The sequence below is a fragment of the Ostrinia nubilalis genome, chromosome 10 (assembly GCF_963855985.1).
Source record: "Ostrinia nubilalis chromosome 10, ilOstNubi1.1, whole genome shotgun sequence".
NCBI classification, from domain to species: domain Eukaryota; kingdom Metazoa; phylum Arthropoda; class Insecta; order Lepidoptera; family Crambidae; genus Ostrinia; species Ostrinia nubilalis.
This window is the reverse complement of record NC_087097.1, coordinates 14796819-14817424: the sequence shown is the minus strand read 5'-3', so window position 1 is coordinate 14817424 and position 20606 is coordinate 14796819. Positions and strand designations below refer to the sequence as shown.

The following is a 20606-nucleotide window of genomic DNA, read 5'->3' as shown; positions in this document are numbered from 1 at the left end:
GGGTTTAAACTCGCATGTCACGATGGGGAAATTATTTCCCCACGTCACCCGGAACAAATACATTTGCTCAGGGAAATAGGTAATAACAAGTATACACAAGACACACGTACAATGTGCGCAGCGAAGGCAGCGACGGCAGCGGTGGCACCCTTCGAAGGAGTGGCGCCTGGGTTATGTAGCTGGAATAAACATACGGAAGCTTTTATCTTATTGTTAGTGTAATAAAGTCCAATATAATAAATATGACACGACTCAAGTAGTAGGTACATTGGTTTCGTAAATAAAAACAATTTTTTACTCAAAATACTGGTATTGCATTCCAATAACATTATATTATTTTTGAAATAATACTTAACAGACTATTTAATAAATATTGTAAATTAGTGCATGATTGTATGTAGGCACCTCAATTTTTTTATCAACATTTTTAATTTCCCAGGTAAATTTTTCGGGTTACCGGTGACCCTGTGGCGCTGAACGTGTTAAGATTGCACAGAAACTGCATACTGTGCTCGAGTTTTCTTTACTGATGATGAGTGATAGTTTTTAAGGAAACTTAAAAATATTAATTATGTATACTTAGTCATTGTTTTTTTACAAAAGAAATAAAAAAAATGTACTTAAGTGTAAGAATGTGTTATTTATTGAAATATCCATGATTGTTTGTCATATTAGTTAGTTAGGTTAAGGATTAGATAATAATTAATTAGTTAATACGCATAGATGACTCTTTAAAGCACACTGAACAAATGACAAGTATTAACAAGAAATAACAAATAGGACTATTAGCGTTAGCGGCGGTGAATCATTATTATAATCATCACATCATGGTAATACTTACAACGATTTTAGCTTTGGCATTTTGGTCAGATCTTCAACGGCTATGTGCTCTAATCGGGGTGCGTCAATGATGGCCCTGAAAAAATTGCCATGTTAATAAATAATTCTTTATTAAAGCTGTACTTAGTGCTTAACTGTGTCAGCCGCTCCCATAATTCTACTCTCTACAGCAGTGGTTCCCAAAGTTGTCTGGGCTACGACGACTCATCAGCAGGCCTTCTATAAAATTGACGAACTGTTTGGAATTTAATGATTGTTGACACTGTTGTTTACCCACTATTTATTTGACATTTAATTGTCATTAATTCTATTTGTATTATTAATTTATTTGGACATGATTTAATTTTGTATTTCTTTCTTATTGATACTTGACTATTATTAATAAGAAAATGTATATGAAAATTTAACATGTAATGAACATTATAAATAAATTTCTTATTCTTATTCTCATCTAATACAAGTTCCTAAACTCAGGACCCATCTTTAGGAAATTTCGCCCGCTGCCCAGCGGTTGGATGGGTAGGGTGGTGTGTCGTTCTACAGGCAGGGCCCACTCAATGTTCGCTCGCGACCCACCACTGGGTCGCGGCCCATAGTTTGGGAAACCCTGCTCTACAGCTACACCTATAGTATCGAGAAGAAAAATATTTCCCTATTCCGCCATACGTCTTTTTGGAGATCAATTCAGGTGCTGTTCGTTCGTTTCAGCCGAAAGACGTCCACTGCTGGACAAATGCCTCCCCCAAGGATTTCCACAAAGACCGGTCCTGCGCCGCTCGCATCTAATCGCCGTTCAGGTGCTGTAAGCTCAACTATTCACCTAAAGGCAGAAAACTAGACAAGAAAATACAAAAAGGTCGCAGGTATAGTTATAAAAGACGCAGCATTTCCTTCTCCAGTTCTAGCCATTGACGTGAACGTGTTAAATTCCAGCGTTCACACAAGCTATCCGTTTGCAGGACGCAGCAAGGCTGCTGCTGCTTCCGTTTGAAAAGTTAATGTCGAAGAAGCGGAAGCCACGGCACGTCCTCGTCGCGCCACGCCACGCCAAAGCGAAACTGGCGAGACTCCAGGAGAAGGCCCTTAGAGGTACAGTTCAATGGTTGTAGCCTTTTTCAGCGTCTGCACGTAGATTGTTGTTTCGTTTAGTGGATTATTTTTCATCAAGATTCTTCGAAGGGTGCACATTTAAGAAATGTTTTAGAGGAAGTAGGTATGTCTAAAGAAGCAAAGCTTCATTATCATCACCAACGTACCTAATCTTCTTTGAGTCTTGCTGGACGTCCGTTTCCAGTAGGATTTAGTGTTACGGAAAACAAACTAAAGCCTGCTGGTCCGTGAGCACGTAGAATTTTGTCCAATGACCCCAAGCTACCCATCCTTATCGCTCGCGCGTAATTATATTGCTGTCGCGACTGTGCGACGCGCGCCCGCAGTGAGTGTGCGAGCGCGACAGCAACATAATTACGCGCGAGCGATAAGGATGGGTAGCTTGGGATCATTGGACAAAATTCTACGTGCTCACGGACCAGGCTTTAGTAGCAATATATGGCACCGTCCTACAGTCATAGCGTCGGAACGTTCAGGGTAGGTAGGTACCTACCTTTATATTTAGCTACCGATGGCTCGTATGTTATAAAGATTTTATAAACCGAGAGTAATACATTATCATCATCAGGTCATTTAGTCTCCACTGCAGGACGATCCTCACTTTACCTCACTCCCCACCCTGGCTGGGCAGGATAGAAGGCCTGATGTTTGCATATTTCTCTAAGTCCCCTCTTACGACATCTACGGAAAAAGTGGAAATTATCTTGCCGGAATCACTTGGCTTCTAACAGATAGATGTGGCCTGAAGTTCGCATAACCTTATGGTTTGACTAAACTATCCTTAAGGCGTCGTTAATCAGATATCGTGTTTGAATTAGTAGTGATGAGTTCACATCAACGTGTCCTGTCATTGGTCGCGGCGATCTATGGACGTGCTGTGCAGAGATCGCCATCGCCGATCTGCACGCGTTGGTTTGGCCGAAGCTTTAGTAGCCTCTTATTACATACACAGGAAGGTCGTGAAGAATCGGTACTCACAAGTGTTCTATGTTGTGCAATTTGTGGCCGGCGTCGTGTAAGGCCTTCACGTTGAGAATGGTGATGTTGATCAGCATCAGCTCCAAAAAGCAAAGGGAAAGGAAAGCACAAAAGATCCCAATGGGTCGAAGTGCACTGTGCTTAGGCGTGGCCTTGTAAGATAAGATACTTTGCCGGAACCACACAGCTTCTAACAGTACTCACAAGTGTTCTATGTTGTGTAACTTGTGGCCGGCGTCGTGTAGAGCCTTCACGTTTAGAATGGTGATGTTGGTCCGCACCAGCTCCACCATCACGCCGGCGTCTGCGCATGACGATCTCCTCACTGGAACCAAGGAGGAATTAAGATTAATTTATGTCAATGGCTTAGTGCTGGTCCAGATGACCCGTTTTTACTTGACGATATTGAGATAACTAGAGGTATAGAGTCACACGTTTTAGGTACCCATGAAAACTTTTTCTCGCGCGATTTGAAACGCACTAGTCAAAAGGGTCGTCTAGACATGCTCCTAGAGTCCCCGCAGACTTCAGACTTTTTGTCGGCTTCTAATTTGCATGAAGAATCGGCCGATACCAAATCGGTGTAACGTGTGAACTTTCATAAGTTCATATTGATTATCTTTGAAATAGTAACCAGCGTGTTTAGTATACCTACCAAAAACCTAACATTCTGTGACAATAGCTCGATTAGAGCCCGTGAACCCCGGACCTTCGATATTTTATAAAAGCTGAAAGTTGGCATTCGCCATTCGCTGACCATGGCGCATGCTCCCAACACAGGAAAGAACGATGGATGATAAAGAAATTTCGGCTATCGTGACTTTGGCAGCTACCGTAAAATGCTTGTCTGTCATGAGGTGGGAATGGTCAAAACTGTCGGGCTGATGAGGAAAATAACATCTAATTATTGTCACTACCGTTAATGCGAGAATATGTCCTCCTATGAATGAAGATCTCTCATGAAAACAAACGATAGTCTATCATGATACTATTTCACTTGAATGAAACTACTTTTTATCACTAGCGTTATGAATGGAGCTGATTTATCGTACCATATGAAATATCTACCATTATCTTCTATCGCCAAATCAAAACACAGCGATAACTCAAATTAAAGGGCACATCCATCAATCTATTCTCGATTTCTCGAATCAAAACATTCAACGGATCGACTTGAAATACTAAAATAGACGAGTGATATGATCTTCCGACAGAACACACCGGCCGTCTTATGCAGTGCATGGAAAAGCTAAGTAATTTAATTGATTGACACAAAAACACAATTATCTACACTAATATTATAAAGAGGAAAGATTTGATTGTTTGTATTGATTAAGCTCCGAAACTACTGGACCGATTTGAAAATTTCTTTCCGCATTATAATCCTACACTATCCTTGATGACATAAATGTCAAAAAGTTACAACAACTTTTTATTGGTGGTACGAAGTTCGCCGGGTCAACTAGTTTATTAAAAAACAAAGTCCTCTGCCGCGTCTGTCTCTCTTGTTCTCGCTAAACTCTAAAACCACTGAAAGGATTTCCATGCGATTTTCATCAATAGATAGAGTGATTAGATAGGAGTCAAGAAAAAAAAATGATAGTTTTAATTCATTAATGCCCGTTTTCACCATCAATCCCAAATTTTTAAGTGACCCAAAAAAAAATTAAGTGTTAGCATAGGGGTCACTAAAAAATTAGGGATTGATGGTGAAAACGGGCATGCGACCAATAGGTACCTATTCACGGCTCACGCGAGCAATATTGATGTAGTTTTATGATCTTTAAACAAAGATCTTGTCCGTGACATTTATCGGAGACTATTAATTAAATAGTCGCCCTATCTGCAAACTCTACATAACCAATTACCTATCTATAAATTAACCTCTCTATTTAAATTAGTTTCTGATAATGGATGCGCAAATAGAAATACCTATTTAGGCTATCATTAAATTATTTGGGGCTGAGTCTGTGACCTCATCCCTCCTCCTTCTCTTGCCCACAAATAAGCCTGACCTAACATCTTCATTGTTTTAGGGCCGACTTATTAGTCTGTGTCTATATCCTTATAGGCCAGTAGAATTAGATTTTAAATCGGATTTTAATTATTTAATGCAGGATTAAATGCCCTTCAACCGTCAGGAAGACCACTTTTCGATAGGGTAAGTCCTTTACGCGGTATAACCGGAAAACCGAAAAAGCGCCCCTTTCGGGGGCCCCCACCACTTAAGCATAACTCCGTCGAAATCGAAAACCTAGGAGAGTCTTTATGGGCAACTAATGAAGCCATTAAAGCACTAAAATCTTTAGTAGGAATTATTTCCGATTTAATTCATTTTTGTGTTTAATTCTACTGGCCTATTAGTGATATGAACAAATATTTATTTTCTTGAGATATTATGAAGGTAGTTAAATATGGTTGAAATCCGCAACTCCGTTTCAGTACAGTGCAGCAGTGTAAAGTAGCAGTCCAAAAATATTATATAGGGTGTGGTGTCTTTTTAATTACGGATCAAACAAAAATAGTCCAGTCATTTAAGCTTAAATTAGGTAAGAATCTCGGAATTAGAGATACCCAGCTGTAAGTCTGTAAATACTTGTATATTGACACCCTAAAAGTTGTCTCAAAACCTACATATGGTAGGGTGTAAGCAACTATTAAATTTTAAGGTCAAAGGTCACAAAAATCGGTTTTTTGCGCTTTTTTTGGAAATATCTCATTTCCTATGGGTTTTTTGCTATTTGTATTTATTATCAATATTGTAGAATACTAAATTCTTTACAAATTTTGTTTAAAAAATTTTTTTATACGGTGAACCGTTTTCGAGATAGAGGGCGGAGAGCGCGCGGTCACTGCATCACTTCAGGTCAACTTAAGCGGTTTAGGTTTTTCATACAAAAGTATTTTCCCGCTAATTCCCGTGGGAATTTCGGTAATTACTTGTTGTAAATAAGCTTTAAGTTTACTAAGGTACCTACATGCCAAATTTCAAGCGTCTAACTTCCGTTAAGCGTTTAGATTTTTCATACAAAAGGATTTTCCCGCTAATTCCTGTTCCCGTGGGAATTCCTAAGTAAACTATAACCTGCCCAGGTGTATGAAGAATAATTGTACCAAGTTTCGTTAAAATCCGTCGAGTAGTTTTTGTTTCTATAAGGAACATACAGACGGACAGACAGACAGACAAAAATTTTACTGATTGCATTTTTGGCATCAGTATCGATCACTAATCACCCCCTGATAGTTATTTTGAAAATATATTTCATGTATAGAATTCTGTCCGTCTGTATGTTCCTTATAGAAACAAAAACTACACGACGGATTTTAACGAAACTTGGTACAATTATTCTTCATACACCTGGGCAGGTTATAGTATACTTAGGAATTCCCACGGGAACAGGAATTAGCGGGAAAATCCTTTTGTATGAAAAATCTAAACGCTTAACGGAAGTTAGACGCTTGAAATTTGGCATGTAGGTACCTTAGAAAACTCAAAGCTTAGTTACAACAAGGAATTCCCGAAATTCCCACAGGAATTAGCGGGAAAATCCTTTTGTATGAAAAATCTAAACCGCTTAAGTAGACCTGAAGTGATGCAGTGACCGCGCGCTCTCCGCCCTCTATCTCGAAAACGGTTCACCGTATAAAAAAAGTTTTTGAACAAAATTTGTAGAGAATTTAGTATTCTACAATATTGATAATAAATACAAATAGCAAAAAACCCACAGGAAATGAGATATTTCTAAAAAAAGCGCAAAAAACCGATTTTTGTGACCGTTGACCTTGAAATTTAATAGTTGCTTACACCCTACCATATGTAGGTTTTGAGACAACTTTAAGGGTGTCAATATACACGTATTTACAGACTTACAGCTGGGTATCTCGAATTCCGAGGTGAACTTACTATAATGACTGGACTAAAAGGATTGGTTTCACTGCTCAAATGTAACAATTTTCAGATCACACACACACACAACACGGCATATCAAGCTAAATAAATACTGTGGCCTCTATAGGAATAGTAATTGGTGCTAATTTGCAATAAATATGTTTAGTCATAATATGCTGTTGACTGTACCTACACACTAAATCAAGTCATCGAGGTAATGAACGGTTTCAATATTTCTTTCAAATTCTAATAAATTACTGCAGAATGAAAATAGCCAACGCCCACCGCACACAAATCAACACCCGCTAACATAAAGTATAAAGGTCGTAGCACACTTATCAACCCGGAAAGGGATCGTAACCGTATCAACTCGAGAGGGTCAGTATTCTTTGTATGAAACTCCATACTGCAACGCACACTTATCCGCACCGTAACGTAAACGCCTCGCCTCGCGGTTGACAGGGTGCGAAAGGCGATACTGTGTAACAACTATATTCACAAACATTACTATGAGCATATGTATTCTGTGCTATGAGGTCTCACGGTGCGCGTCGACGCACAGGGTGACGAACCAATCACAGAGCTCTATTCAACGCTGTGCGTTCGATTTGCTTTTTTTATACACGACAACGAAGCTCTTGGTCTGTATTTCACCTGATGGTAAGTGATGATCAGGCCGAAGGTGGAAACGAGCTTCACCCGACAATCCTCTGTCTATCTTAACCTCTAAATGCCCGAACACAACGACAGACTTAGGTAAGATGGATGCTCGTTTGTGAATACGAACGTATGTCTGCTATGAAATGTTGGGTAGCTAATAGTTTTGTTCGCTCGCCTAATTGACCACTACCACCAACGAATTTGGACCTACACACTTTAAATCGTTTAATACTATAAAAATAATTATAGTAAACAAAATTCCTTTGCGTAATCTTCACGTTTTGTTTGGTATACTTACGTTTTATGATGCTATAAATGCGGTAACAACAGTCTTTTATCTTTATCAAACAAATTAACGGGAGATTAAGAGATTTTTAGCTTTTAATGTGTTCTTTTAGTGCATCCAGACGTCGGTAAAAGATTTGAAGACGCCTTAAATTGAAAATAATTGAGATTAATGAAATGTTTCTGATGTTTACTCGTAGTTCCAGACAATTATTACGCAGTAACGTTGATTGTAGATGATAATAACAGTAACATAAGTAGTCGTAATAACGTTTTAACTTTAACCCCCCCCAAAAAAATATGTAGGTTATTAAGCCTTAATTTTAACTGCCACTATAACCGGGTTTTTATATGGAGTTTGACAGACTATTAACGTTTCTTCTTATAGTTAAAGTAAGATGGTATAACCCAGCCTACAGGTTCGTAGTTTATAGACAAATGAACCTGGTGATCTTCTCGTTTTTTTTGAAACTTTAGTTCTGTAGTTAATTTCAAGTATTTTGGTAGTAATGAGGAGATCCGTAAACGAACTAAAGTCGCTGACATAGCCCAACGGATTAGCAGATGAAGTGGCAATGTGCAGGGCACATAGTACGCAGAACTGACGGCCGATGGGGCAGCAAGGTTCTGTAGTGGAGGCCAAGTACCGGAAAGCGCAGCGTAGGACGTCCACCCACAAGGTGGACCGACGACCGCCACCAACCGGCCATTGTGGAAATCATTGGGGGAGGCCTATGTTCAGCAATGGACGTCCTATGGCTAAAATGATGATGGTAGTAAAAGAAACGCAACTATGAATCCCAAGATTAATACTTGAGTTTGAAATTAATTTTGGATGTAATGTCGTTGCGTAATAAACTGCAGATCTATGAACAAACTGCAAGTATTCTCTGTATAATATCTACTGACTGAGGTATACCTAGGTAGAGCAGCGCCCTTTTTAGGGCGCCGGGAGTCCCACACACCACCCTGTCCCCCGGCAGTGGTGACGGTGCGCAAAAAAAAGGTATGACGTAACTCACTTGCACTTACAGTGTTTTTTATCAGTCACCGCTTAGTTTCACCAACTGGGTTGCTGGGTTATTAAAATGGATTATACTTTATACATTTATCAACTCTTGCAGAGCTATGTTTACAGAGCTATTTCCACTGAGACTTGTTAAAAGTTTCCTTAAATATTTCAGATGGAACCGAAGGAATATTATCTTTATGGATAGAACTCAATTTGTTGTTAAGAAACATTTATTTTTATACACTACAACAATCTTACATTTTATAACTTATTATTTTATTTGGTTTTCAGGGCTAGAGAATTTGTGTTTTAGAATTAAATTTGCTTAATAGAGTCAAAACTCATAACACACTCCGTCTAAATTTTCTCCATCCATTTTAAATACTCATTCAACAATACTTACTTCAAAAACATACTTAAGTTTTACGAATCCTTAAATAAAGACGTAACTGACAAACAAATATCTTATTACACGCATTAAAACGTACCGGAATGTTTTTCCAGAAGTCGCTTTATTTTGGTTTACATCCTCGTGACGAATAACAGATGTGCGTTTGTTTTATGTGTTCTCAAAGTTAAGACATCTTTAACAACTGATTTCGTGTCAAAATGCTTTTAAAAGACCGTTGTTTTGTGGAACGAGAGGCATTGCACTCTTACTCATAATAATATTATGTTGTGTAAGAGACTACAGACATTATTTTAGTTAGGCCCGATTCTGATTTGTATGAAGAATCGGCTGATACCAGTGTGCGCACTTTCATACATATCCATACTACATATTAACAGCCCGACCCTATCGGATAACTAAGGGCTATATTTCACCGGGACACCATGGCGGCGCAACCAGTCGCCGGCTACCAACAAAATGTATACAGCTCTATAGAGAGTTACTCACCTGGTGTCCGTTTGGTTGCGCAAAACTGTTTACATTTTGTTGGTAGCGGCGACTGGTTGAGCCGCCATGGTGTCCCGGTGAAATATAGCCCTAAAAGTCTGTGGTCTGCAGCTATAAGACACATCGATCGAAATACACTCAATGGCACATAAATTGGACATCGTTCGGACAAAACAATAAACTGTGTATCATTACAAGCCTGAGCTGATGAACGATGCACATAGGATCATAGGTAATTGCTTGTCGGAAGTTCGGAACTATAAATCTAAAGTATGTCAAATTAATAGGTTTCAAATGATATAAAAGTTCATATTTATGCGTCTAATAAGAATTTTAAAAGTCTGAATAGTTTAAATTTTACAACCGTGGTTTGACGCGCTATAAAAACTTTCTGCGGCGGATCGATACCCACGCCGGCGAAACCACAGGCAGAGTTAATAGCTTGATGAAATCGTTTTCCAAGTAATTGTAGAATTTCAGTTTTTTTTTTTGGAGTCACTTAGTGTCATGTCATTTGGAGTCATTTTATTACGTTACTGAGGAGTTACTTAGTGTAATAATCATTGTACTAAGTGACGTAATAATTATCACACAAAGTAACTCCATTTCTGCTCTGACTGTGTGTCTGACCACATCAATTGCTCGCCACTGCACCTTGGCGCCACCATTTATTCTATCGGGGTCGCCTAGCTAGCGTAGTTTTGGCTGGAGTCCATTGTAGTATTGAATGGAGGAACAAATTGGCAAACGAGTGACGACATCTTCGCTAGATGTCGTCACTCGTTTGCCAATTTGTTGCTGGACACTAACGCAATCTTACTGGGAGCAATTGGGATAGAATAGCTGAGGGTCAATAGCATTGGCATTCATTTATTTATTAACTAGCGGCTGCCCGCGAATTTGTACGTGTGGACCCCGTTTTACCCACTTAGTTACTTTCTTTTTATGCATGACAAGGCAGATATTTCAACACAATCGCACCTGATGTAAGTGGGATGCAGTCTAGGATGGTACATATCTACATACATATCTTAGCGGATGTCTACATCCTGTGAACCTACCTGCCAAATTGCAAGTTTGTAGGTGTTAGGTTAGGTATAGTTTCTGAGATTTCGTGATTAATCAGTGAGTGGTATTTCGCTTTTAAACTGATGGTTTGTTTTTAGGCACTCTTTATCCAGTTGTTTGGTCTACTTTATACGGATAGGTGTGTGTGAAATGCCCAGTTTTTATTTTAATTTTGCAAACTCAATTGCTTGAATAGTTATGATAACTGATTTATATTTTTTCCCTAAATACCAATGTAAAGTCGTTCATTGCACCTATAATATCTCCTCATCCTATGTGTATTATTAGATCTAGGTAAATCCCACATCTCTAATATTGAAAAGGAGATAACTAATAATATAGATTTTGTTTGTCTGCCATCATTACGCAACGAAATAGGACCGACAAGTGTGTTTGTATAAGAAATTAGAGACCGTTTGGTTAGGAGAGCCGGATTTTCTTACGTAAACTCGTTGAAAATAAATCAATAGCGGGGATTTTCGTACGAATAGCAATTAAAATCTTATTTAATAAACAAATATAATTAAACAATACCGGAAATGTATAAGACATTTCAAACTTATTTGATGTACCAAAAACATTTTAATTTGATTACGCCCCTCTTTCCCACTGAGTACTCTGGGCACGTGCCAGACCCCTAGTAGGTTAAAGACGGCCTTTTGATCTTGTATTATCTTTACATTCAGATGGTGGATGGGTATCCTATCCCAAAATTCTCCATATTTTCCCCTGTCATTGAACCCGCTACACCATGGCGCCGCCACTCGTTGTCGCTCGCCCATTGTCACCTCTGCGTTTGCGCACAAATATGAGTAATGTGACTGTCACGAGCGATGCCTGGATAATGTGAACTGTCAACATCACCGGTCACGAACCAACAGTAAACTGAAACGATGACTCTGAAATAAGTGAGGTGAAAAAGATTTTTAAAGCTTTTCTTCAGTCAACCAATTTCAGGATTCATCAGATCGGTTGTTGACATCGTAAATGCATTTTAATACAATTCGGTAGACACTTAACCAATAAATTTTTCGTAAACTTCATCCTAGCCCTGGAAACCGAGGTTTGAAAGCTGTGAAATTCGATTTTTAGTAGCTTTAAAATGAAATAAGTTGGTCAATTGAGTTCGCGAACTTATGAAGTCATAGATCTCCGAAATCTGTGCCATTAACCCTTTCAACTTATGATTTGCAAACATAATTTGTAAGTGTCAAACTACAGTTAAACTTAAATTCTACACATTGACACAGTTTTTTTACACAGTCATTTATTTTCGTCTCAAAAAATCTACATAACAATGAATAAATTTACAACAAAAGCAGTAAACTGTTTAAATTGAATAGTTAAAACTAAATCGGTCTTCAAAACAATTCATGTCTGAATTTAAACATAAAGAAAAATTTCAATATTTTCAGCTTCGCGATGAACATCAGAAATTATTACGACATTTGTTTAGATATTCCCTTCTTTATGGGATCAAACCTCAATTCTTTTGCAATAGTCATAATTTCAGGTTGTTAACACAATGTATCACGAACCTGAACTTCCATTCCATCTTCCTATTTTTAGATGTTTTGACTGCGATGTTTGTTTGTCTTTCCATTCACAAAGCGTGTGTTCCACAATATTGATGGCGGACTACAAAGAACTGTCGTGTTCTGGAACTTTATCTCCTTTGAAATTGAAACAAAGGTAGTCTGTCAGTTTGTGTGCTAGAGCAATTAAGGAAATTGGTTGGCCACGTGGAAAGTTTTCCTTTATTGACAGTGTTGACGATATAGTAAATAAGTTTGCACCTTATATCTCTAGTATAATTACTATGTTTACTGTTATAAAATGTCGGGAATGAGTTGTGCAATACTCTTTGCCTTACATCATCATCATCATCATCATGTCAGCCGTAGGACGTTCACTGCTGAACATAGGCCACCCCCAATGATTTCCATATCGCCCGGTTGGTAGCGGCCTGCATCCAGCGCCTTCCTGCTACCTTTATGAGGTCATCGGTCGGTCCACCTTGAGTGGTCCAATTTTAACAAAATAAACGTATGATTGAAGAGACCTAACTACTTACTGTCCTTAAATAAAACGAATAGTTTGGTGCTTATTTGGTGAAATGAAATAATCTGATAAATTCGATATATTCTGGCTGAGTTGCACCACCTAACTTTAACGATAACTTTCACGATAACCGGTGCTTTTTGTATGGACGTTTGTTAAAGTTAAAGTAAGATGGTGCAACCCAGCATGTCTTTCTAATATTTTTTGTGACACAAATTAAAATTAAAAATTTAAATATTTTTGAGAAAAAAATCTACGAAAGCTATTGGTTTAGTGATCACACGTTACATGTTTTTCCAGTTGTAAACTCGACTGACACGATTCTGTACGTCTAGACTTGGCTCATATCAGTCGCAATTCCCAACACAAACAAGCATTAAGGGTACTCGAGTTGTATTCTGCTTCTCAATTGCCTCAATTAGTTATTTGTTGCCTCGAGTGCAGTTATTGGCAATCTCCCCAAATTAGAATACAATCTATCTAATTTAGAATACGCTCACCCTCCGTGATTGGAGGGCTTCCCGAGGGCCGTCAAATATCAATTTGGGCTTGGTAATGAAATGTTGCCAAGGCTGGTGATTGCTTTTGTTATAGATGTACAAAGGTCAATCCCATTTATGGTGCTTACTTTTCAACGTTTAAGCAAAAAATAATACACAAATAAATAAATAAATATCCTTAGACATTTTACACTGCGCTTCTAGTCCCAAACTAAGCAAAGCTTGTACTATGGGTGCTAGACAACGGATATAAACATACTTAAATGCTTTTTTTTGTAAATACATACTTATTAACATAGAAAACACCCAGTCCAATACAAACAAATATGTTCATGCACACAAATGTTTGTACTATGCGGGAATCGAACCCGCTACCTCCGGAATAGTAGTCCGTTCCGAACCACTACACCAAACGGCCGACTAATGCTACTTGTATGGGAGATGCAAGTAGGGTATATTATGTTAAGAAGATTTGTAGTCACGTCAATGTACTCACAACTTAGGAGAGTGCAATTGTTAAAATTGCAATCTCTTGACTGAAAATTATTTTTATGAGCTGTATTGGATCACTCGAACATTAAGGCTTGGTATTTCTGCTAAAGTAGGTATTTCGCGCTGTCAAAATCTGCGCGCGCAATACTTCGCCGAAGACAGCGCGCCAAAGAGCTCTCGCGGCTACACATTATAGAAATACCAGTTGGTTAGGTTAGGTTGACTTCCTTCCGTTCAAGCGTCACACTCACAGCACATTCTAATACAAATCATATCCAAGTGATACAAATTAAAAAAACTTCCAGAATTTTTGGGAATATATTTTAGAATCGAATAAATATAAAATATAACTGCCAAAGTAAACACGGTTCAAAGAGGCGTGGCGTCACCCGACCTTCCGGAATTTTCAAGATTACGTCACCCGACCTATCGTTAGGTCCTCGGGAGCTTGAGCGATTGGAAAAACATTTTATGATCAGTTACTCTTAGTAGCGATTATTTAGAGCTTGGATAATAAATTATAGTTGTTGCAATTCACGAAACTTTGCATGTGGTTAATTACATTAATCAGTACACGCATCAATTTTGTTCAGTCTTTTTGTTTATTAATAAATAAAAATATCATACTAAAATTGCATACATATTTTTTTGTATTGGTCTGGGTGTTTTCTTTCCATAATTTATGTATAACGTATGTACGGGGCTCTGTATTGAAAATCACTATGAGCATCACACGCGGTTACCTGCCGCAGGCACCCGCTCTGAGCACTCATGGGAGTTTATGCAGAGGTCGCTAGTGTTTGACTTTGAGCTTTGTTTATAGTCATTACGAAGCAGATTTTGATGGGAAACTGCACTGTCTTGAATTCGAAAGGGTAATTTGACGGTGTTAGGGGAATTCTAGGAATAAATGCAGAGCCTCCTCATTGAAATTGAGACATTTCAATTTGAGATTTCACTTGACATTGATTGCAATCTGACATGGAGTTTTCAAACACTTGTAAAAATAAAAAGTAATTAAATCAAAAGCAGTAAGACTCCCAAAATAACTTTCTACCCCTTTTACACGTTTGTCATAAATTATAATATTAAGGAATTGTTAAGCAAAATTTCAAGTAGATTGAACCAAATAATCACTGTCCCATACAAACTTTGCCCCCCTATTTCACCCCCTTCATTTCTTGACCCCATTTCGGAAAATCGGATGCCTACGTCATACAAAGAACACACCTTCCAACTTTCAGGTCTCTACGATATCCGTCAGTCATTTAGGACTAAGCATTTTTATTAGTTGTCCAATACTCTATCGTTCCAGGTATGTCATTGACAGGAGGGCGCTACTATCTTAATGGGTTATTTATTAGTCCCAACTTTATACCACTTGACATTTCAGAATCGTTTGACTTTAGATACCTAAGCGATTTGATATTCAGAGTCCCTTAATGAAATCAAGTTCTAAAATAACTTGAGGTGTTGTACCCGATCAAGCTTTTCATTGCAGGACAGTTAAATAGTTTTATTATTAGTTTCTTCTTTAAGTCTTGATTTGTCAGAGTAGGTAAAGGCTCCATGAGAGCAAAATTTACCTTTATAATAGTTTTTAATTTTTTTCTTGAAATATTTGACGCCTTGTAATCTCTCGTTAATATAGGTCCACACAAATAAAGAATGTTTGACTTCGACTTTAATAATTATGCTCTTACATAATTAGAATAATATAAGAATAAGAATTTTTCGGTTTTTATATAAGGTGTTATTTTTTTAACTGATCATATTTTACCAACACATCCTATTACCCCCTATTGGGTTAGTAGTAGTTTCGCACGATTTTCCTTCGCACGAATATGCGAAACGTCCCCTTTCAATAATAATTTTTTTTTAGTAGGCGTTTCGCCCGGATGTATTAGAAGTATTAAAATCGCGTGCGAATTAGAGGTGGGCGCCACGCCGGCGCGCCGCCGCCGCCGCGATTTTTTTCACGCCGCCGCCGCCGACGACCAGCTGTCGGCGCGCCGATACTGATACTGTACAAACTATTTGCAATTTATTCCTCTCCTATACTTTACTAATTTGTGTTTCGAACGCAGAAGAACTATTTTTTTATTGATTTGAACGGCTATTCTAGTTCAATAAAGTCCTAGTATCACTGCGACCGGACAGATCTATTGTGATCGCCACTATTTTCCTTACAGTTCGCCTCCGAGTCCTGCATCTATTAGGAATTACAGTATCTTTTGGGGGGCGATATGTTTTACATATTGTGGGCTTAGGATGTGTTTGCCCAGGTGTAAGCTCCGCTTGTGCATCAAAGGTCCGCAGTCAGTGAGAATGTGTAGTGGCGTTTCATCTGCCTCTTGGCACATCCTGCACGTTCTTGATTCGGACAGTGCTATAGTGGACAAGTGCTTGTTTAAGCTGCAGTGTCCAGTGAAGGCTCGAACTAAGATGCGTATTTTGATCCTACTCAGTCCTATGATCTGCTTAGAGCATTTTCGGTCATAGGCTTTTATGAGAGCTTTGGAATGAGTTAATCCTGGCGTGTCTGACCATGCCTTAAAGGATTTGTTTAGATAGATGTTCTCCAAGGTCATTCGAGCGAGACTTTTGGGAATGCCACAAAAGGGTTCTGGACCATATTGTGTTCCCTCCGCACCCGTTCTGGCCAGTTCGTCGGCATTTTCATTGTCCACGATTCCCGCGTGACCTGGAACCCATCTCAGCGTTACTCTGTTACGTTTTTCTAGGGTATTTAGTCGACATGCAGTTTTCTAGCAACTTTGAGGTCATTAAGTTTGAGTTTAAGGCCATCAGCGCGGCCTTACTGTCTGAGTTAATGTAAATTATGTGGTTGGCATAATTTTTTCGCAGGTTAGCTTCCGCACATTCAATAATGGTTCTGCCTGAAAGATAGAGGCAAATTTACCCAGGATTTGAGATAGCCTAAGCTTCGACTGCTCTCCATACACGCCAAAGGCCCATTTTTGACCCATCAGTAAACCATATAACAGAAGAACTAACTATACTATTTATTCTTTAATGCCTATAAATTGGTACACAAGGCGAACTTAATTCCGTTGATATACTAATAAATTGATTGAATAACTTAATACTAACTATATTAACAATTAATCAAGTACATTATTCAAGTTGCTGCTTGGTCTAGTAAATAATTGATCGCAAGAGCCGGTCCCTCTTGCTGTTAAGAAAAAAATCCCCGCCTTCGTCTGGCAGACAACCAATTGGACTATACTTTAAGCGAATCACTCGCACAGAGATTGGCAAATATGTCTCGGAATGCAAATGGGAACCTCAACCTCTGGAAGGCAAACAAGTACCTCCCTCAAAGTGTTCTCCGCTTATTAGGTCCGGTAACACATGAGTGCGAACTGACAAGAAAAATCTCAGACCTTTGCTACATGACAAGCCGGTTTATTTAAACCCATTGACACGGATAATCCAAAAAATCCACAATTCAATCAAAAAAATAAGATCAAGCATTGGACTTGATCAGAGACTTGCAGCTATGCCTGCCTTTGATTCCTACTGATGATGATGGTTCATCCGACCGATTTCGGTCATGGTGACCACTTCGACTTAGCTGTCTTAGCGGCGCTGGTGCGCCCGAAGATGGCTTACATAGCCGATCTTCGCGGCAAACTCCTCGCACATTGAGAGTAATTACCCGCTGCCAACATAATTATAGTGAATGGCGGCAGATGGACGGGATTTACATCATCGCGTTTTGCGTCGAGTTCAGTTGTGCGCTGCTCGTTGAATTCGCGGACTCGCCTCTACACAACACAATCTCCCGCCATTCTAGGTGCTGTGCTGCCAAACCTTCCCATTGTGATTTGAGAGGGCTCATTTAGTATCTTTTCGTATGCTGCTTCTGGACATCCTTGTACTTGACTATCTGAGGAGTTGACCGCCATGTTTCCGCTTACCCTCCTCAAGTTCAAAGTAGAAGATTGATCCCTATTGATGATGACATTTGTATTGTTAAAATTATGGAAAAGGATCATTGGATCATTCTTGCTCGTATAATCCCTTGCCTAAGTATGACCCATGTAATATAGTATACCCGAACATAAATTAGCAGAAACCATACCAACCAAAATCAGTACAATGTTTGGAATAGAAAGAATCCTGTACGTCTGCTTTCGCTGCGGCTTCAGCTGGGTTTATCATAAAGCACTAACTACTCTATTAAATTAAAAAGTACCTTTTAGCATACTTCTACTACCTGCTGATGGATTCTTATCTCAGTGACAGACAGTTTTAAATCAAACTCGGTTACAAAATCTTCTCTTTTTAGCTGCAGAGCTGGAGTACCCCAGGACTCTATACTTGGTCCGATACTCTATAACATCAAAGTCAAAGTCAAAGTCAAAATTTCTTTATTTGTTTAGACTAATAAATAGTTCTTACAAATCGTCATATGCTCTTAAGGAGCCTCTACATGTCTCATAATCTTTTTACCCTACCAGCGCTTCGAGACCAACATTTGGCAAGTGCTGAGAAGAAGCGCCGCAACAAACTCAGTCACCACTGTCTGCCGGTTAATATAAATAAATAGAAATAGTAGTAGTAGGTACATTCGATTCAGGAGCAGTTCACTGAATTTACCATGCATTCTTGTATGGTGTATCATAAGAATGGGTATACAAGATTGCATCTACTAGTAAAGTAGCCCAGACACCAGAAAGCTGCGGCCTTCCTCAAATGTAACTGTGATCTTAAAGACTGTTGCAAAGTCAGCTGCTTGGCTGACCAAGTGGCGCATGTAATCAAGCCCCGAAGTCTCACCATATTATCATTTAAGACGTGAAACTTATCCTCCAGTCAATCTAGACCTCGACACATTGCTGCAATCAACCTGCATTAAAATCCTGGACCGTAGGATGACATGGAAAGACCATAAATATAAATAAAACAGCACTGAATATAATATTCCACCGACAGTCCAATCCAACATTAACTATGTGCCTCCAAAGAGCTCAAAAATACATGTTTTAGGATTTCCTCGTGTATTTACACGAGAACCTGATCTCAGCCAAACCCGCTATCCAAATATCAAAGTATCTATGATCAAGAGAGCTAATTTACTAAGGTAAACCACTGCTCTAGTGGCTCAAACCCCAACCAACTGCAAATCACCTGATTAGTCTTGACGACAGATACTAAAAATGCAAATTTAAAAAAAAACCTAATGAACAAAGGTCAAACAAGGTCACGCCGCCGACGCCGCCGCCGCCGAGGTCAAAAAGTCGGCGCGCCGCCGCCGGCCAATTTTATATCGGCGCCCACCTCTAGTGCGAATCGACTCTTTTTTGAACTAGTAGTATGCGATTACTAGTTCTCAAAGGGATCGATTCGCACCCGTTCAATTGTGAAAACCAAACTAATATATTTACTGTAAGTAAATGCTAAATAGTAAATATTAGTTTGGATTGTGAATATCCTATCCTACTATAATATTATAAAGGCGAAAGTTCGGATGTCTGGATGTCATGATGTCTGGATGTTTGTTACTCTTTCACGCAAAAATTACTGTACGGATTTTGTTGAAACTTTATAGTATTATTGTTTATAACCCAGATTAACATATAGGCTAACTTATGACGATATGTGACAAATAAATTTCAATAAATAAATAAGACGTGTCTAAAAAGCGAACTCTACCTATCGTCATTGGTTAAAATCTACAGCGCTGGACAAACTACTGTATGACGTTCGTAAATATTCATTCGGGGGAAGCCGTGAAACGCCATCTATCAACATGATATCTAACGGGGGTAAAACGAGGTCCACGCGAACGAAGTCGCGGGCGGCCGCTAGTTTATAATAGGTAGCTTTCCCTCCGCAACCTTATTGGTATTCCATGTATGTGTCTTTTAACTGATTTCTGTTAAACATTTCATGTAAAATTTGTCCAGTTATAACTCCATTTACATCTGCATCTGTAAACAAGGGTTCATGTTCTCCAGCCCAGATGCCGAGTAAACAGAATCGTCTTTCAGTGACGTGCAGCTGCCCCTATATTTGACCCTCTGACCAAATTTTTTATTATTTATTTGTATCAGTGTGCTCTTCTAATAAGTGTAAGACGATTGTATGTAGGTACTATTAATATGTAATTTTAACTCATTGGTTTTGTCTCATATTTAAGGAATTTACTATGTATCATGAGTAGAGTCTTCGTTTAAAAGGATGCGAACGATTTAAATTTCAATAGGTAGACAAAATTGATAATTCTTAATTATCAAATATTTTAGCTTTCTCCAGTAACACTGATATTATTATACTGTGACTCATCAAAGTCATCATTGTCAAAAATATTGACAAATCGCGAACTGTCACGTCCAAAAAACTGACACGCGTCCGTCCTCCGTAAGCGCCACCGCGCGACTGATTGAGATTGTCCAAGCCGTCATGGACGATTTTTTCCACATTTTTTAACATAGTAACTAAATAAGACGCAATATAAAAATTCCATCCGTTAAAAGCCCTCAAGTTATTTCTGAACTTTAGTTTAGTAAAAGATTTAGAATCTCAAATCGCTTATTTTAAAAATAAAACCATAATTAGAAAACGAATAGAGGTAACTTTGGGAATTTATTCTATCGAGTCAACTTCATCAAATCGTGTTTCCATCCGTTAATAGCCCTAGAAAATATCCTCAACTATGCCCAATAAAAATCTTAGCCTTTAATTTTACTGTTTAGTACCTCAAAAATGAAAAATGAAAACCTCATTTTCGCCATTTTCTCTGCTACCCGGCCTATACAAGACAAGGCAGGTATTTGACCACAA

At 38.7% G+C, this 20606-nt stretch overlaps 1 protein-coding gene across 1 annotated transcript in view; it reads right to left on the bottom strand.

Moving 5' to 3' along the window:
• LOC135075463 (lutropin-choriogonadotropic hormone receptor-like) overlaps positions 1-20606 on the bottom strand; it is a 41424-nt gene that overhangs the window by 9102 nt on the left and 11716 nt on the right. Inside the window, exons 2-4 of the mRNA XM_063969903.1 lie at positions 3133-3253; positions 842-916; positions 111-179 (exon numbers count right to left, since the gene is read on the bottom strand). Coding sequence (XP_063825973.1) covers positions 111-179; positions 842-916; positions 3133-3253 — 265 coding nt within the window. The remainder of the gene's footprint in view (positions 1-110; positions 180-841; positions 917-3132; positions 3254-20606) is intronic.